Source organism: Dreissena polymorpha, chromosome 16 (assembly GCF_020536995.1).
Source record: "Dreissena polymorpha isolate Duluth1 chromosome 16, UMN_Dpol_1.0, whole genome shotgun sequence".
NCBI classification, from domain to species: Eukaryota; Metazoa; Mollusca; class Bivalvia; order Myida; family Dreissenidae; genus Dreissena; species Dreissena polymorpha.
Window position 1 is genome coordinate 7,321,714 of NC_068370.1, and position 20,430 is coordinate 7,342,143.

General features: G+C 36.9%; 1 protein-coding gene and 1 non-coding gene across 2 annotated transcripts in view; both read left to right on the plus strand.

The window, feature by feature from the left end:
• The first annotated feature begins 270 nt into the window (after positions 1-270).
• Positions 271-20,430, plus strand: part of LOC127862992 (transportin-1-like) — a 48,155-nt gene continuing 27,995 nt past the window's right edge. Inside the window, exons 1-10 of the mRNA XM_052402307.1 lie at positions 271-407; positions 6,834-6,909; positions 7,146-7,402; positions 8,557-8,687; positions 9,365-9,446; positions 11,072-11,194; positions 12,763-12,942; positions 15,508-15,612; positions 18,556-18,637; positions 19,960-20,167. Of these exons, the coding sequence (XP_052258267.1) occupies positions 309-407; positions 6,834-6,909; positions 7,146-7,402; positions 8,557-8,687; positions 9,365-9,446; positions 11,072-11,194; positions 12,763-12,942; positions 15,508-15,612; positions 18,556-18,637; positions 19,960-20,167 (1,343 nt within the window). The 5' untranslated portion in view covers positions 271-308. The remainder of the gene's footprint in view (positions 408-6,833; positions 6,910-7,145; positions 7,403-8,556; positions 8,688-9,364; positions 9,447-11,071; positions 11,195-12,762; positions 12,943-15,507; positions 15,613-18,555; positions 18,638-19,959; positions 20,168-20,430) is intronic.
• Positions 14,302-14,371, plus strand: LOC127863043 (small nucleolar RNA SNORD41). The gene has a single exon (XR_008040909.1). It is a non-coding gene; the product is annotated as a small nucleolar RNA SNORD41 (small nucleolar RNA).

Sequence of the window (20,430 nt, forward strand, 5' to 3'; positions counted from 1 at the left end):
CTTTGACCGCTTTCGCTTTTACGAGTACATATTCTGTGCCCCTTCAGCATGCGGATACATTTTGATTTTGTGAATCGGATATTTCCATAAATTTCTGTTCCGCAAAATATTGTTTTCATTTTTCTACTTTCAAAGCAGCAATAACTGGTTATAATTTCTATGTATATATCTGCATTTAAGAACGAAAAAAATTTCCCACTCTGCTTTGGTCGTGTGTAACCTAGAACACAGTTTTTACTTTATGTTCAATCTTCTTGCTTGTCGGCAAATGTGAACCGGAAGTATTGATCATAGATCAAATATCCAAAATGGCGTGGCAGCCACAAGAAAGTGGATTACAACAAATTCTTCAGTTGTTAAAAGAATCCCAGTCGCCAGATACAGCAACGCAACGCGCAGTTCAACAAGTATCCTTTTGAAAATAGTTATGTAAAATTCACATTCAGTTCCTCAAAGGCCTTTCGCTTTTATAGGCGAACTTTCCCCACGTGGTTCTTTAAAAGAGAAAAAAATTCAACACCTGCCAAATATATCGTGTTTTGCTTTTATTTGTTACAGCCTGTGCCATTTGAATTGGGAAAATTAGCGTGATAAACCATGAAATTGGGAAAAATAGTGCGATAAACCATGAAATTGGGAAAAATTAAGCATTATACAAGGTTCGCAATATAAACTTTTGAGCCAACAGGCCCAAATGTGAAACCAACAGGCCTTCAGAGGGGGTCTGGGGGGCATGCTCCCCCTTAAATTGTTAAAATTGATCATTTGATTTCCTGCATTTTGGGCCATTTTATAGCTATTTTAGTGGAAAACCAGGCATTTAAATTTGAGGATTTTTGTGTGCATTTTATGAATTTTAGCTTTTTTAACTAACAAAAGATAAATGGAAAAAGCTCTATTACTTTTGTAAAAATTTTAATCAACATGTGATGAACAGAATGTCAAAATATTTTAATGCTTTTTGACCGATTCCAATATGCGCCTTTTCATTGTTGTTGTAATGCGTTAAAGGAGATAATGAAGCGACGTCTTTGCTTAATAGCAAATAGGAGCCAAATTACCAAAAAGACACCCAATTTTCCAAATCTGAGCGATTTTCAACCGGCCAAAATCTGATTTCAAAAGGAAGATTTGGCCGGCAGCCGGCTCTTATTGAGAACCCTGATTATAAATATTATAAGTAACATAATTAAAATTGTTTTTAAGTGCATGTTCAGGGGTTTTTCAAGCCATTTTGGGAAAAGGAGTCTGGTCAAATTGGGATTGTTTTAATTGATATAAGTGGCTAATTCGGGAATTATTTATCGACAAAAAGGACTAAATTTAAGTTATATATCTTGTAGGATGTTTAAATAAAAAGTTGAGATACAGAGTTAAGAAATCATAAGTCATAAGAGACCTCTTTCGTAAAAAAAGTCACTGTAACTTCGGCATTATTCAGTAAAACTGATCGATGGGAATGTCATATCAGAAATCAGAAAAAAGCCTGCAAAAGACAACTCTTGAAATCAATTAAACAGGTTTAAGAAGGCAATGATTTTTAAGAATTTTACATTGCATATCTTCAAATTTTGAACTGGATAATGTTAATTAAAAATTACACAATAAAAACTTTAAACTCCATAGGTGCTTATTTGATCTTTTTCCCAATGTCTGTTGGCAGCTAAGACAATCATTTAAATTTTTGCCAAATTGGCGGAAATGCTGAAATGTAAATAAAATCGTTGTTTAACAGTAAAAGACTTTCAAAGTAAAATAACTGGACAGTCTTATTAAATGGTAAGTAATGTGATTAAGTTTTGATAAAGTCCAGTTAGTTTTGTTGAAGATGAAACCAGCACTCTTGATAAGGAATCAAGAAATAATTAAATTTTAACCTCTCAGGGGTGTCAATTTTCCAGATTATTCCGGAAAACCAGATTTGAGCTGTCCAGGGTCGATTTTGAGATGATTGCAGGTAGTGCTGCAACAATACGCCAAAAACCGTATTGCAATATATTGTCAGTTCAAAAACCCGTATTGCAATATATCGCAATATATTGCTAACTTGTACCAAAATTATAACTTGCCAATTACCCAATAATCCCATAAATTCCAATTTTAATGCAAATTCTGGTAAATATTTACTATAAATGTGCTCAAGAATAATAAGAAACACAAACATTCGCAAATTTTCTTAAGTATCAAATACATTTTTGCAATTGTTACTATTTAAAGATGTGATGAAATAACGTCCAACCGGGGCGTTTTTCCCACTGAACACGCGTAATTCAGCTGACGTGATGTTCCCGTTTTTATACAACACAAAATACACCCATACTTTCCATGCGACGTTCTACATGTCTGTATAATTTTCGCGCGCTTTTTATTGAGACAAAGGATAAAGCACTTTTTATTTGACGCTATAATTTTTTATTGTCGCGTTAGCATTCAAATTTGGAAGCGTGTTTCCGAAATTCGGATTACAAATAATGCTCAAATCAGAATCGAACGAAACATTTACAGCTGTGCGCAATAAATTCAACGATAATCTGTTCAAAAGCATCGAATGAATGCTCCCATGTAACAACGCTACTCCGTATAATACACTTTTTAGAATGCTTTTTTTACGTAAAAAATAATTTACACTGCTTTGTTTTGTTTACCTTTTTATCATTATTTCGGATGGCTTTTCTGGACGAAATGTGAATGAATTTTTGTAAAATTTTCGTACTGGTATGATGAAAATCATATCGCAATACAATATGCGGATTGCGTATTGCGATATATACCGATATACCGGTATATTGTTGCAGCCCTAATTGCAGGTTTTTTTTTCTCCGATTTTTGGGAAGATAGCCCATGGCTTTGGAATTGGGAATTTTATCGGCATTTTCATGAAATTGGGAAAATTAATTCATTAGCCTTTTTATTCCAAATGAAAAGTCCACTGATAAGAGAAATACTAAATTTGCTATAACTCTTTATAATCATTCAAATTAAAAGAACAAAATCATATAATACTTTGTTAGATGTAATTGAATTAAAATTGAGATAAAATACGCATAAGACAATTTCTAAAAAAAATAATTTTTTTTTGGAAATTGGGATTTTTTTGCCACATTTTGGGGAAAAAGTATACTTTTTGGGATTGGGAACATAGCCGAATTTCGGCACTAAAATCGGGCCCAAAAAACAATGGAATGAAAATCCGATGAGTTTGTTTAAGAGGGGTGGGGATATGGACAAATTCTTTGAGTTCACAATCATTTGAGAACAAATATTATTATAGTCGCGTTGGCATTCCCAGGGGTTTTTTTTAGAGAAAGGGGAAGACGCTGGACGCTGGGTGAAAGGGGAAAAAAATAGTGCGAAAGAGAGATATTATGGGAAAAAATAAAAACTGTTCATTTCAATGTCTATAACTCATCAAAAGAGACTTGTCTCTGTCCTTTTTGTTCTTAAACACATTTAACAGGTATTAAAGTCAAAGTCCTAAATAAAGTTGCAGGTGTAGATCTAATAATGGGAATGTTTTCAACTATATTTTTGTACTGGGGCCGGGGAACGATGTCAATTTTGTGATTTCAATTTCATGATGAATGGGTTGACGATCTTGATTTGCTACAGTATTGGAAGGGAAAGGAGCGGCAGCTGCCGATTGTCTACTTTCACTTTCACAATGTTCGATGTTGATTACCTCGGAATCCTGCTGGGTTATAACGGTTTTCGATGATTCTTTCTTAAAAAATGCCTCGATGCGTTCAGTATCTTCCGAGTTCGAATGTTTTATTTTGTTTGTGTAAGAACGCTAATTGTGAGACATTTTTTTCTGTTTTCACGTTTATACCTCGGCTTGCACATAGCCCGGATGAAAATTCGACTGGTTTCCGGTAATTAATTGACGAAACACCCTTCTCGCGCAAGACCGGTATCCAGTAAAATAGTCACATGATTATTACGATTAGTTGCCCAGTTTACATGACGTTATTTAAGAGCTATATTTAGAATAACTGGGATTCCCAGATGTTGTGTGTTCGTCTGGAGAGAGAGAGCGCGAATTCGTTGTACATGGTGCAAATTGGATAATTGTTGAATGCCCCAAGGAAAAATAAACATTTCTTTGAGAGAAAATATTATATTTTGGTGAAAAATGTTATTTTTGGTGGGGAAATTGTATTTTAAGGGGAAAAATTCTGGTAGGGGAAGACGCCGAATATCGGCGTCACTTTCTTAGTAAAAAAACCCCCTGATTCCGGACATATGGGCTCGGTACAGATCCTGTCTGTCTTATTTATTGATTTCTGAATGATATGCGATGGGCACTGACATGAGCAGTAACTGACAAAGCTTCTGCGCTACTTTCCGAAAACCATACAATTCTACGTAACGAATCTTGCAAATGTCCACAATCTTGAAATTTTAAATTATGTAATAGCAAAGTAAAGCACTGCAATATCATATTTAAAGCAATTTGTCAACCAAATTTATATATTTGTTGCATATTTGTTTGGTTACTGATTTTCATTTTCATGTGCAAAAGACCGGTATACGGTATGGTACGTCGATTTTAATTTAATAATTAATAATATTTTAATATAGAATGACGAATACACATGCGGTGTGATGGATGGTCTGGTTGATAATATTTCGTATTGTACTCACTAGAAATTGCACTTAGAGACTATAAATAAAGAACAATAAGCTAGGGCTCTCAGACTCTCTGCTTGATTTTCTGAATTTCAAATTTGGGACAATTGACACCCCTGTCCTCAAAACTGAAGAAAAAGGAGTTATGAAGGAGTATTAGTACTCTATAGGCAGAATCTATACACGAAAAAGAATGTAATTATTTATCCATACTTTTATTAACCAATGTTTACATTTCAGTTTAACTACATGTACTCATTCAGTTTTTCTTGGCTTAAAGTAATTCATCAGTCCTTTTTATCTTCTTTTGGTCATTTGCTGCCACACATGTACATGTATTGCCCTGGTTGGATCAAACACGCAAAGCTGTGGTCCAAGCATGCATATTTTAGTGATGACATTCAACTTCTCTCTCTTTAGTGATGCTCTGCCCTTGCCCTTCAGCCTACTCTGAAAACTAAAGCTGCGTTTACAATCTCAGTGTTTTTTTTGGATGAAATATTCGGCGTTATTACGAATTTACTACAAATTTCCTGAACTGCATCCGCGTGTTTACTTTATTTTAGCCTTTACCGCAAACCGTACGTAGTTAACTATCCCGACTTTCGCTTTATGACATCTACCGCAAACCATATGTATTCCAACATGTCGCACAACAACAAAAGCTTTCGTAAAAAAAATGACAAATCTGTTTTAACTTAAAAATAAATTGATATTCTTTTCAAACAAGTACAACTTAAAAGTCAGTCTTCTTCAAATGCCGGCAGTAAAACGCCAGAAACGTGCGGTAGAGTGTTCAAAGACTGTTTAGTTTGCTCAACCTGCTTTGCACCCCACAGAGAAACAGGCTTGGGGAAGCTACACTGAAGTCCCTGATCAGACTTTGTCTGCACACGGAGAGTCTTGATGAAGAGGAGGTCGCCAGAATAATTGATACATTCGCTGAAAAGCCCAGAAATGTTGAACTTTGAACATGAACATAACATGTTAATGAATAAAAGAGTTTGAATTATGTTTTTTCTCCCTCTGTATGGTGAGTTATAGTGTTAAAACTTGATTTTGTACTGTTACTAGCTAAGCATAGAAATTTCCCCCTTTTCCCCATTTACGCGCGAATTTTCCCTCTCAGGGGACCCGACCCCCTTCCCCCAAAACTGAAAGAAAACACTGAATCTACACATGGTTTTTAGTTATATCCTTCAAAATAGATTGCAATGTTGAAACAGCACAATGTTTTCGTACTGCAAACTGCGGCGCACTGTCCTTGCTGAGGTATTTATAAATGTTGTTCTTTTGCGTTAATGTCTTTTTAAACGGTGGCCCAACACGAGCAGAGGCCACTTTGCTAGCATCAAAAATAATAACGGATTGTGTGATCACCAAATACTTCAATTTTGGGTGATATTATAGCGAACCGGTCTGATTTCAAACAAGTTACAGTTCTCTCCCTTGCTAAGCAGTTCAAATCCACTTAGTTTTTGGAAATTCGGTACATGGCCAAAAAAAGAACAAATGGGTAATCAACATTTTGTACGCGTACGTGATACGCACACAAAATATTTTTAATGCGTGTTGACATAATTTTATTTGGGTATTTGCGCAAAAACGCCCTTTTATATCAAAAGTGCTGGATGGAACTGTAGGTTAAGTTGAAATTCTTTTCTTACTTCTAATGCTATGAACTAGGGGTCTTTTGGCTTTGATAGTAGATTGAAGACTTATTGTTATAAGATGTCGGCTTTTTTTTAACTGTTGACACAACAATTTTTTTGTATACAAAAAGTTGACTGCCAGTGCAGCCAATAAAACACCCAAGAGCACAAATATGCGACAATTCAATGGCAAGATGACATCTTGTCATGCACAAGCTTAAACAATGTAAATCAGCAATATGCTATATAAGTAGGCACTAACAAGCACACAGGATTTTCAGCTGCTTTTAGAAGTGGTTGTTCGCAGCCCTGGCTGCAAATAAAGAAAGCTTAAACATGTGACATTGAGTCAAACCTTTAGTGTGTCTTTAAATCAGACGTAAGGCATATACATGAAGTATCCAAACCTTTCACGATTTTAGAAACATTTCTTTCTTTTTAGCGTCTGTGCTAAAGGAATATGCACCACCACGAATTTGGTAGGAAATGGAAAAATTGATTTAATGCTTTTTATAAAAATTATTGTGATTTATATTCTTAACCCATTGTCAGAAATTAGAAGAGTTGAACAAATTCCCAGACTTCAACAACTATCTGATATTTGTATTGACAAAATTGAAAAATGAAGGTAAGTTAAAGTAAAGTGTTAAGTCTGGCATATTACCAGCATCTTTAGACTTAAATAATTGTATCTGTCATTGTCTATGTGATCCACTTTGACAATAAATAGAACAAATCTAATTCGCTAAATTTTAATTTGTTAAGTCGCACCATCATATGTAAATAAAAACATTATAGACTTGCTGTTTGAATTTTACAATTTGCTGGGAAAAAACTCGTGAAATGTTTCACTGACAACTTCAGATGATCCCACAAGGTCCCTTAGTGGTTTGATCTTGAAGAACAATGTGCGGGCGCACTTTGACAAGTTCCCACCAGAGGTGTCTTCCTTTATCAAGGCAGAATGTCTCAACAGCATTGGCGATCCCTCTCCGCTCATCAGGGCCACCATTGGCATTCTGATCACGACGATTGTCGCCAAGGGAGACCTTCGCAGCTGGCCAGAGCTGCTACAGTCCCTTTGTCAGTGCTTGGATTCGGAGGATTATAACATGTGTGAGGTGGGATGTGGTTTTATTTGTTTTTTTACCAGCATTTTATCAATAAGCATCTTTGCACAATTAAATAGAAGTATAACTATGAAAAAGCACTCAACCAAAAATGCAGTAGAACATTGCAGTTGGTAATATGTTTCCAGTTTAAATTGGCATTTCATTTTTTTGTGCCCAAGGTAGGGTTTCATTAAGAAGTCAGACTGTCCGTCCATCTGGTCTGTTTTGGGGAGGTTTTTAATTCAACACTCAGATATTGCGCTGATTTTTTGCATGTGAGATGACGTTCATGAAGTGTGAGTTTCGATCCGGTCCATTGATTTTTGGCCTTGGACTTTTTCTATATTAAAGGGGCATTTTCACAGATTTTGGCATTTTTTAACTTATTCATTAAATGCTTTATATCGATAAATGTAAACATTGGATCGTAAAAGCTCCAGTAAAAAATCAAGAATAAAATTAAAAAAAGGAAAAGAACATTGCCCCGACCAGGTTTCGAACCAGTGACCCCTGCAGTCCTGCCAGAGTCCTGAAGTAAAAACGCTTTAGCCTACTGAGCTATTCCGCCGTGTACATATACATGATGTATTTTATACGTTATATAAGCAATCTTCGTAGTTTCACAAAATTTAACGACAAAAACAGAACTCTCCAAATTATTCAATCGTTTCGCGTTGCAACGCTTTATAATTTTTAGGTTTTAAAATCGTCAAAAGATGCATATAATGGCTATATTAGACCATGGTAAATGTTCAGTATTACTGTTTCCTCACAAATATCATAACTATAACGAAAATTTGCGAATCTGAAACAACTTTTTTCAATTTTGTCAATTTACCAAAGCGTGAAAAGATCCCTTTAACTGTTTTCAATTTCGTAGGTTATTTACGGAGCGTTTTTAGATATTGAGCTGAGTTTTGGTATATGAGTGTACCTACATGACTAAAAGATGGACTGTGGGTTTTGTTCTGGTCCAAATTTTTCTCTAAAATGGCTGCAGTGTTGCTTCAAATCGCATTAGGGGGCATTGTGTTTCACAAACACAGGTCTTGTTATACTTTGTAATAACTACCTCATCAAGTTTACTGTAAGCAGATCTGAAAATAAATGTTATTTAAATACAAAATAAACGGTTATTACATTATGGTCCATCTGTTTTTCAGGGTGCCTTCGGAGCCTTGCAGAAAATATGTGAAGACTCTGCAGAAGCCCTTGACAGCGACCCCAACAGGCCCCTTAATATTTTGATACCCAAGTTCCTTCACTTCTTCAAGCAGCAGAGTCCCAAAATCAGGTACAGTGGTAATAAGAAAGGTTTGACCTGTATGTCAGTAATATTACCTTTCAATAGTGGGTAGGTAGTTGGTTCTGTTGTAGTTCTTTTGAAGCTCAAACTAGTTGAATGACCGTTTGTCTAGATGTGTAGATGATCATTTCAAGTCGGAATTTGTAACGGGTGAATTTTGGCCCTTTGCCAGTTTTTCAACAAGAACATTGAGTCCAGAAATTTGTGTTTTCAATTCCACTCCTATTGCTGGGTGGGTTGCACTCTCATTTTCAAAGTTGAATAACCTTTGAGTCTAAATAATTGTAAAGAAAGAAATATTAGCTGTCATGAGTTTTGAGCTGGCATGTGCAATTTAATAAAAATGCGGTCTAGAGATGTTGCATACTCTGTTGCACACTGGTTTTCACTTTAAGTTAAAATGCGGACACTTTAAATGAAAAAAATAGGAAACCATAGAATATCAATCTGGGTTAAAATGGTGGATGTTAACTTAGTAATTGAGCATTTTAGCAACTGTGTTTAAAAAAAGATTAGACAATGTTGAAACACATTTACTTGATCAATTACGCTAATATCTGACTTAATTTTTTTTCCTAAAATGTATTAGAAAGAATAACACGTGAAATGACTCGAATACATCAGTCAAGTACATTAGATGATATGATATGTGTGCTATGTTGTAGGTCTCATGCAATTGCGTGTGTCAACCAGTTCATTATCAGTCGGACACAGGCTCTTATGGTGCATATTGATGCATTTATAGAGGTAAGGCATGTGTTTGCTTGGAATTGTTGTTTATAAAGTTTCAACAAATATCTGTGGTCTTCAAAGTAATCGTCAGTATAAGCCAAGCATAGCAAATAATTTCACTTAAAACTAATTGATACCAAAATGCATGTGCCTGTTTGTTTGATTAGAGAAGGTAGTAATGTTTGTGATTTTTCTTCACATTTCTTGTAATAACCTGCATAAAAAATTAACATTTAACACGTCTTGGAATGGGAATGGGACCAGGGCCCTTAAAGGGCTTTGGATTGGGAAAATACGCTGCATTTTGACTAAAATTGGGAAATTAGTCTTGTATATTTGCTAACAAATGCTTCAAAATTGAGAATCAAAGTGTTTTCATTATTATATTTACTAAATTTCAACTTATTGAGCGGTTTACAGCCCAACTAAATGTTGATTATGATACATGTATCTAAAAAAAATCTTCAATTGGGAAATTTTAGGTAATATTTGGGAAAACATATATTTTTATGCCCCCCTTCGAAGAAGAGGGGGTATATTGCTTTGCTCATGTCGGTCGGTCTGTCGGTCCGTCCACCAGTTGGTTGTCAGACAATAACTCAAGAACGCTTGGGCCTAGGATCATGAAACTTCATAGGTACATTGATCATGACTCGCAGATGACCCCTATTGATTTTGAGGTCACTAGGTCAAAGGTCATGGTCACGCTGACCCGAAATAGTAAAATGTTTTTTGAATGATAACTCAAGAACGCATACGCCTAGGATCATGAAACTTCATGTGTAGATTGATCATAACTCACAGATGACCCCTATTGATTTTGAGGTCACTAGGTCAAAGGTCAAGGTCACGGTGACCCAAAAAAGTAAAATGGTTTTCGGATGATAACTCGAGAACGCATACGCCTAGGATCATGAAACTTCATAGGTAGATTAATCATGACTTGCAGATGACCCCTATTGATTTTGAGGTCACAAGGTCAAAGGTCAAGGTCACGGTGACCTGAAATAGTAAAATGATTTTCAGATGATAACTCAAGTACGCTTTTCATAGGCACATTGATCGTGACTCGCAGATGACCCCTATTGATTTTTAGGTCACTAGGTCAAAGGTCAAGGTCACAGTGACAAAAATCGTATACACACAATGGCTGCCACTACAACGGACAGCCCATATGGGGGGCATGCATGTTTAACAAACAGCCCTTGTTTCCATTGGGAATCTGGCGGAATGCCTGTCCCAAATTTGTATGAAAAAAGGCATCTAAATGTGTTTCACAGTGATACAGATAGGTTCAAGTCCTGCAGTGGGTAATTATCAACTGGGCATATAGTTGACTGGTATTAAAAGACATTTTTTTATAAACAAAGAAAATATTGTGTTTTATAAGATTTTATGGCCATGTATATGATAAACACTTCACCTTAACTGGATTTCCGTATGAAGAGACTTCCTTTAAAAAAAAAATACAATAAAAGCAATTTTGTTGTCCCGGATTAGCCTGTGTAAACTTCATAGGCTAACCTGGAATGACACTTGACTGGCATGCATGAAGCCCCGTTTACCAACGAGAGGTTCAATTGTTTGTAATCTCCATCGTACTAACACATTATTGCAATTGGTTCCCTTCACCTCCGCAGAACCTGTTCTACCTGGCGTCAGATGATGACACCGAAGTGCGTAAGAACGTGTGCCGAGCCCTGGTCATGTTGGTGGAGGTGCGCATGGACAGACTCATGCCGCATATCAACAGCATCATTGAGGTGAGGAAGAGCAAATGAGCTGCACTCTGGGAGAAGGGGCATAACGCATGGGCAAAAAGTATTGTTCCGCTTTTATGAAATGTTTCATTGAAAGGAAGTATCTTCTACATGTAAATGTGCGTACTGCAGCCTAATGGGATGATATTTTACGAGAGCTTGGCTCAAATGTAAGGTTGCAAATAATGGCCATCCAGGGTTCGACATTAACTTTTTTACAGCAAGACCGTCGGACCAGCTCCTTTTAAAATGTACTAGCCTGAACCTGATGTCTACTAGCCATAAATGACGTAGCAAATGAACACAATTGTGTCATGTAACTGTTTAATCAGGATTTATCAGTAAATAATTATTGAACACCAAATTTTTTTTGATGCATAGAGTAAAACAATAAAATAAAACTTTTTTTGCTTTTCTTCGGCAAATTCAAGCCATGGGAACTGACTCGATTTTCCATCTAGGATAAAATTGACGTTATCGTGTTTCTTCATATTTATGTTTCGTGTCAGTTTAAGCGTCTGATTCTTTTTATTAACTGATTTGTCAGACGAAAATCCGAACTTTAACAAAGCCATTCTTTAAATTACATTCTCTTGTCTGCTACGCAAAAATGTTTACATTGACGATACAGATTTTCGATAGAAGTCGTAAAATCGTACTCTACAGTTTTACGACACTGCAGAAAATCATTAATATTCATGACAACTTGACCAATGGAAACAAGCAATTTCTGCAGGAAGCTCTCTTTTGCGTCTAAAAATAGCAATGAATCATGTGAATGCTCCGCGTTTATTTTAATACACTAGTTTTGTTTTAATGTAAATAACGGATACAAGAGTAATTTTACACATTAAAAATAAAGGTTTTCACAGCAGTTAGTTATAGTTATATGAATCAGTATAGATTTTTTTATGTACGACCAGTCGGACAAGCTAGCCCGCAGTTTTACTAGCCCGACCACCGATCTTACTAGACAATGTCTGTCGGACGTGCCTTAGTGTCGAACCCTGCCATCCTATCTCAGTGAAGATAATATTTTGAATCAGCGTGCCACAGACTAAGAAGTGCTTGTATTGCGAATAAGTGTACCAGCCTAATCAAGAATGCACTAATTATGAAAAGAGATGCTTATTGTCATGGATACAATTTATTTCATTCGGGAAATGAAATATTTATGTCGGTACCAATCTGAAATCTTTTCAAGACAATAAGTTGAATAATCCCAGCAAACATGATGATAAATGAACTCTCTCTTACTGATGTTAAGGAAGAAATAGTCGATCTGATGTTGCTGGTATAACAGAATTGAGACATTTTGGGAAAACTGGTCTTAATGCCTATGTGTAAAGTGTCGTTCCAGAATAGCTTTTTCATGACACTGGATTTTTGCTTAGAAGAGACTTCATTTAACAGAAAATAACATAAAAGCGGAAAGTGTTGTCCCTGATGTACATATTATATCCTTTTTTCTTAGAAAGAGGATCATGTGTATTTTCATTACACAAGCACATACCAACGTTTTCTGTAGATCACATTTCTGTACAAACCCATTTCCCCTTGCTGTGTTTCAGTACATGATGATGCGCACCACTGATGATGACGACACGGTGGCGCTGGAGGCGTGTGAGTTCTGGCTCTCCCTGGCCGAGCAGCCCATCTGCAAGGATGTGCTCACACCTCACATTGAGAAGCTGGTGCCCATACTAGTCAATGGCATGAAGTACAGTGAGATAGATATCATACTGCTGAAGGTACGTGGTAGTCAGATAGAAATCATAGTGCTGAAGGTACATGGTAATGAGATAGATATCTTTTTTTTTTTTTTTAATTCAATATAATACATACAATGTATACATGAATATATACAACATAGTGATTGTACAAAGCAATAAAGTTCAGACATGTTATACAAGATATGCTAATATGTAATTTTTTTTAAGAGAAAAGAAAAAAATAATAGAAGAATTGTAAAAATAATAGATATCATACTGCTGAAGGTATGTGGTAATGAGATAGATATCATAGTGCTGAAAATACATAGTAGTGAGATAGATTATCATACTGCTGAAGGTACGTGGTAGTCAGAAAGATATCATACTGCTGAAGGTACGGGGTAGTCAGATATCATACTGCTGGAGGTACTTGGTAATCAGATAGATATCATAGTGCTGAAGGTACGGGGTAGTCAGATGGTAATCAGATAGATATCATAGTGCTTAAGGTACGGGGTAGTCAAATAGATATCATAGTGCTGAAGGTACGTAGTAATAAGATAGATAGATATCATACTGCTGAAGGTACGTGGTAATCAGATAGATATCATAGTGCTGAAGGTACGGGGTAGTCAGATAGATATCATAGTGCTGAAGGTACGTGGACATGAGATAGATGTCATACTGCTGAAGGTACGTGGTAGTCAGATATCATACTGCTGAAATATGTGATAAACTAAAAATGATTTTTGTGCTTATTTATTTGTTCGAAGTTCTGCATATATTCTTGTACAAAACATTCATATCAGAATATTTGAAATTCTGAATTCAAATGTGAAAATCTGACTGATTTTTAGCTCGGCGTTTTCGGAGAGGTATTGTCATAGTCAGCTCGTCGTGTCGTCCGCCGTCTGACATCCGCCGTCCGCGTCGTGCTAAAACCTAAACATTGGCTCTAAAATCAAAGTGCTTCCACCTACAACTTTGAAACTTCAAATGTAGATGCACCTTGATGAGTTCTACACGCCACACCCATTTTGGGGTCACTAGGTCAAAGGTCAAGGTCACTGTGACCTCTAAAAAAAATAATCTGACAAGCTTTCATTTATTCAAAACTGCACCCGTAGCCGAGCGTGGCACCCGTTATGCGGTGCTCTTGTTGCATATTCAAATAATTTTTAACATCCCTTATGTTTTTAAATTGAAGGTATGTGGTAACAAGATAGATATCATACTGCTGAAGTATGTGATAAACTAAAAATGTTTTTTTGTACATACTTATTTGTTGCATATATACTTGTACAGAGCATTCATATCAGAATATTTAGAATTCTGAATTCAAATGTGAAAATCTGACTGATTTGTGCATATTCAAATAATTGTTAACATCCCTAATGTTTTGAAATGATGACAACCCATGCACATGATTAAGATGAGTGCTGCTTTGTATTCGTACTGTCTGATCAAACATTCTTTTCTACTGTTGCACTTCAGGACCCTCAATCTATCAAATCTGCCGCCGAATTTCGGCCGCAGTCCCCCACCTAAAAAGTATATTTTTGTCCTCCTAAATCGGATTTTTTTCCCTTCAGAAAATGTAAAGAAAAATAACAACAAAAAATCGCTGATTTATAGTTGAAAATTGACTCCAATATATCACGGTCCGTTATATCGCTTTGTCCAATATAGTCCTAACGAAAAAGAAGTCTTGTTTCTGGTTACCCGACGACCCTGTTTTTAACCGCCGACTCAAAAGTTTTTTCTGTTATAAAATCCGCATCCGAATATAATGTCCGAAATTTACGCAACTGCGGAAAGCGTCTGGACGGCGTCTGGATCGTTCAGAACTGTTATTTTTGTTAATGTTTGTTTCATTGACATTTATTCTAATCAATAAATGCTTTATTCAAAATGCAGTCTTCAGTTTTCAAAGGATATTTATTTGTACAGTTATTTACAGATAAAGACAAAAGCTTTTTCTGTTACACATTCCGCGTCCGAATTTTATGTCCGAAATTTATGCAACTGCGGAAAGCGTCTGAATCGTTCAGAACTGCTATTTTTGTAAATGTTTTTTTTCATTTACATTTATTCTAGTCAATAAATGCTTTATTCAAAATGCAGCTTTAGTTTTCAAAGAATATTTATTTGTACATGTACAATAATTTACAGAGAAAGACAATCTGGATAAAACATCTTCTTATTAAGAACTATCTGAAAGTAAGACTATGTCGTCATGCATTTGACACTGCTGATACCTGAAAATAATGACATTCTCATTGAGTTAAATATTCAATTAAGTGTTGTGGTAAGAAAAAAAAGCCTACCTACCGACACACATTTAAATTATATTATATAGTAAAAGTCCACCTTTCTGTCCTATAGACAGTCACATATAGAGTTATATGCATATAACAGTTAAACACAGTTGCTGTTGTTTTTTTATAAAAATTCCCCCATTTACAAAAATTCCCCCCCCCCCCCCCCCCCCCCCCCTAGGGCTGTGCACCCCTTCCCCCAAAGTAGTGTGAGAGCGCTGCACTTCAAGGCCATTATGGCCATATTGTTTATGTTCATGACCAAGCCCAGTTCTGTCCATTTCAGGGCGACATTGAGGAAGATGAGATGATACCAGACAAGGAGTCTGACATCAAGCCTCGCTTCCACCGGGCCAGGTCACACAACCAGAAGCACCAAGAGGATGGTGAGGTAAGACTGGTGTGCTAGTGGATGGAAATCAGCTGGACTGGTGTGCTAGTGGATGGAAATCAGCTGGACTGGTGTGCTAGTGGATGGAAATCAGCTGGACTGGTGTGCTAGTGATTGGAAATCAGCTGGACTGGTGTGCTAGTGGATGGAAATCAGCTGGACTGGTGTGCTAGTGGATGGAAATCAGCTGGACTGGTGTGCTAGTGGATGGACATCAGCTGGACTGGTGTGCTAGTGGATGGACATCGGCTGGACTGGTGTGCTAGTGGATGGACATCAGCTGGACTGGTGTGCTAGTGGATGGAAATCAGCTGGACTGGTGTGCTAGTGGATGGAAATCAGCTGGACTGGTGTGCTAGTGGATGGAAATCAGCTGGACTGGTGTGCTAGTGGATGGAAATCAGCTGGACTGGTGTGCTAGTGGATGGAAATCAGCTGGACTGGTGTGCTAGTGGATGGAAATCAGCTGCTTGTTAATCCAAGCCCAAATTATTAAATAATCTATGCTGATTCTGCCATATGCAAATTAGTAATTTTCGAGTCGCGAAAATTAAAAGCACAGCGCATCATATGTCCGTCTATTTTGCGTGTAAAGCATCTGATAGAGGTAATTGCCTTTGATAGTTCTATGACTGAAAGTCATGTTTGAACAAAAAAACAACGGTCACGCGTCAGTCAATTCGAGTCGCGAAATTTAAGAACAAAAACAAACAGGTGCATGTAAAAATAAGAATAATAAATCTTTATGGCTGATAAGGTGTTAAAAACAATACTAAGCTGACAAGTGTTGTTATAAGAAGGCGATAAAAGGATAAGCGATCGTCTATTCAGGAAAAATGTACACTGAATTGCAACTTTTATAACAAACTAAATATTTTAAACAAGATTTTGGCATCTATTTCTTGAATTAGAACGATACGGTTATACCGTACTGTCGGCTTATGGCAGCAAATCCGCTTTTATAATTTTTCGTATGTGATGTCAATGACACGTGACAATCTTTCTTTAAAAATACATTCCAGTTAATGTAATACGAACTGCAAATTTACTGAATGAAGGTACTTTCTGTTTATGACAGCGAATCCGCTTTTTAGATCGGTCGTGATGTCAATGGCACGTGACAAGCTTTATTAACCGAATCAACCAGATGCATGAGTAAACAATTATACTTGCGTTGATTAAGTCATTGCTTTAGTTTAACAATATGAAATTAAATCAATTTATATGATATTTTTCTGTATTTTTCAATGTAAGTTTATTATGTTATTATGTAAGTTAACGGCAATGAGCCTTTGTTTCACACTGTATGGAAACGACTGGGTGGGGTTAACAACGTAGCAATACAACCAAATGACCAACCATTTAAATATTGTGATCCGAAAATAACGGTCACCTGTGGACAACGGCCACTTTGGTCATTTCCCTTGACTGGCCGCTGTTGTCAGGTTTGACTGTATATAAAATAATTTTATGTTTTAGGCAATTGTTATTTTCTCAAACTATTTTCAACTTGAAACTACATAAAATAGCCAACATGACAATAATTTATGTGGTTTTATTTATACATTTGCGTGAAGAAATTTAGTCTATAGAGCTGGGGTGGGGGAACTGTTTGCAACTTGCTAAAAATTTCACACTGAAGGACCTTAATGTGTTTATGACAGTGAAGAAAAGTCTTAAAGCTGTTGTTTTGGCTAAATAATGGCCTTTTGTTTATTTTTCCACTGTAAAATATATGTTGGAATTGTGTGTGTCAAAACATAATTGGTGTGGGCATCAGTATCTGTGACACTTTTTATGCCCCCCTTCGAAGAAGAGGGGGTATATTGCTTTGCACATGTCGGTCGGTCGGTCTGTCGGTCCGTCCACCAGGTGGTTTCCGGATGATAACTCAAGAACGCTTAGGCCTAGGATCATGAAACTTCATAGGTACATTGATCAGGACTCGCAGATGACCCCTATTGATTTTGAGGTCAAAGGTCAAGGTCACTGTTACACCGAAATAGTAAAATGGTTTCCGGATGATAATTCAAGAACGCTTATGCCTAGGATCATGAAACTTCATAGGTAGATTGATCATGACTCGCAGAAGACCCCTATTGATTTTCAGGTCACTAGGTCAAAGGTCAAGGTCACAGTGACCCGAAAAAGTAAAATGGTTTCCGGATGATAACTCAAGAACGCTTATGCCTAGGATCATAAAACTTTATAGGTACATTGATCATGACTCGCAGATGACCCCTATTGATTTTGAGGTCACTAGGTCAAAGGTCAAGGTCACGGTGACCCGAAATAGTAAAATGGTTTCCGGATGATAACTCAAGAACGCTTATGCCTAGGATCATGAAACTTGATAGGTAGATTGAACAGGACTCGCAGATGACCCCTATTGATTTTCAGGTCACTAGGTCAAAGGTCAAGGTCACGGTGACCTGATATAGTAAAATGGTTTCCGGATGATAACTCAAGAACGTTATGCCTAGGATCATGAAACTTGATAGGTAGCTTGATCATGACTCGCAGATGACCCCTATTGATTTTGAGGTCACTTGGTCAAAGGTCAAGGTCACGGTGACCCGAAATAGTAAAATGGTTTCTGGATGATAACTCAAGAACGCTTATGGCTAGGATCATGAAACATCATAGGTACATTGATCATGACTCGAAGATGACCCCTATTGATTTTCAGGTCACTAGGTCAAAGGTCAAGGTCACAGTGACAAAAATATATTTACAAAATGGCTGTCACTACAACTGAGGGCATGCATGTTTTACAAACAGCCCTTGTTGTTTTATAATGTTAAGAGTTGAATTAAAATTAACAGACGTTGATGGTAATAAACTTCAATTTTGTTTTACAATGTTTGAAAGTTTGAAATTTAAGCAAATTGTTGGATGTTTCAAATAAGTACTCATGCATTTATTTCTTTTTTCTGTTCACAGGGCGGGGGAGATGGTGATGGCGATGATGATGATGACGATGATGGTCTAGACGATGACGACAGTTTGTCAGACTGGAATCTACGTATGTATAGGCTAAATCTTGTGAAACAGTCATTACTTGTATGACCCTGTATTGCCACAAGGCATGATTGTCTGTTGTGTTAACCTTAATTCAAATAAACAGCAACCCTTTGCAGAGGTGCAAAATTCCACTAGCCTGCTGGAGTTTTCAACTATTATTGAGCCTTGTTCTGAGAAAATTGTGCTTTATGCATGTGCGTAAAGTGTCATCCAAGAATCAGGGACGACACTTTCCACCTTAACTTGATTTTCGGTAAGGAGGGACTTTATTGAAACTAAAAATACCATCAAAGCGGAAAGTGTCAATTCTGATAAGCCTGTGCACACTGCACAGGCTAATCTGGGATGACACTTTACGCACGTGCATTAAGCCCAGTTTTATCAGAACAAGGCTCAATTTTGCTTTTGGCAGTATCCAAAATAAATGCGCCATAATTACAAACCCAGTTTCAGATCAGTCAGCGATTGGATTTCATAACAGGAGTGTGTTGGTAGCAAAAGGTGGTTGTTTGATAAGACGAGACAGTTTGATGCTTTTGAATGTGTTCTATTTGTAACCATGTACAGTCAATATAGGTGTTAGGGAGGGGTAATATTTTGATTGCCACAGTGTATTCTATCAGCAAAACATCAGAACAGCTTTATACTTTAAATACAATCTATTTGGAGTAAAACATGTTCTTGAAGGAGTGACTGAAAAAACATGAATATAGGGGCAATGTGTAAGGTTGGCCTATTTACTTCAGCAGGGCTTGTGACTTTCAATAGATGTTTATACCCCATGTTTTGTTTTGAAATGATGACAGCATATGCACATGATTAGGATGAGTGCTGCTTTGTATTCGTACTGTCTGATCAAACATAAGCATATACATTCTTGCAAAGTATTATATAATGCTAAATGTAATATATTAATAATCTACTGCACAAAGAGCATCTTGTCCAGACCTTCTTCTGTCCAAAATTGATCTTGTGCAATACAAAATGTTTCAGTCACCCACAACTAAGTGTAACCTCTTTTTATGCCCCCGAAGGAGGGCATATAGTGATCGGACTGTCTGTCCGTGACTCTTTGCGTTTAGGTTTCGAAAAATGCTCATAACTTTTATGTCGCTTCAGATAGCAATTTCATATTTGGTATGCATGTGTATATGGACAAGGCCTTTCCATACGTACACAAATTTCGACCCCTGTGACCTTGAACTTAGGGTCCGCGTTTAGGTTTCGAAATCTGCGTTTAGGTTTCGAAAAAAGCTCATAAGCGTTTATAGAGGGCATAAGTCATCCTATGGTTACATCTCTTGTTACATATCTGGTACGCAGGCAAGTGTTCAGCGGCTGCCCTGGATGTGCTGGCCAATGTGTTCCGTGAGGACATCCTGCCCGTGCTGCTGCCCATCCTGAAGGAGATCCTGTTCCACGCTAACTGGGAGATCAAGGAGTCGGGCATCCTTGTGCTGGGCGCCATCGCGGAGGGCTGCATGAACGGCATGATACCTCACCTGCCTGAACTCATACCCTACTTGATTGGGTAGGTCGCCTATACGGTACAATTGGCTGAGAGGTTACTTGATTAGGTGGGTCACTGTTATGGTACATAAGGCTGAGATGTTTTGTCTCTCATACCATACTTGATTGGGTAGTTGTCCATGCAGTACTAAATGAATCGACATTGTTCTTGAATTAAGAATAGAATGTTGCTTAAATACATGTGCAATTCAAAAAAAATGAGTAATCTGCAGAAAACGTATTTGTGTGTTGTGTTGATTGATAATTAGAAATATAACCAGAATA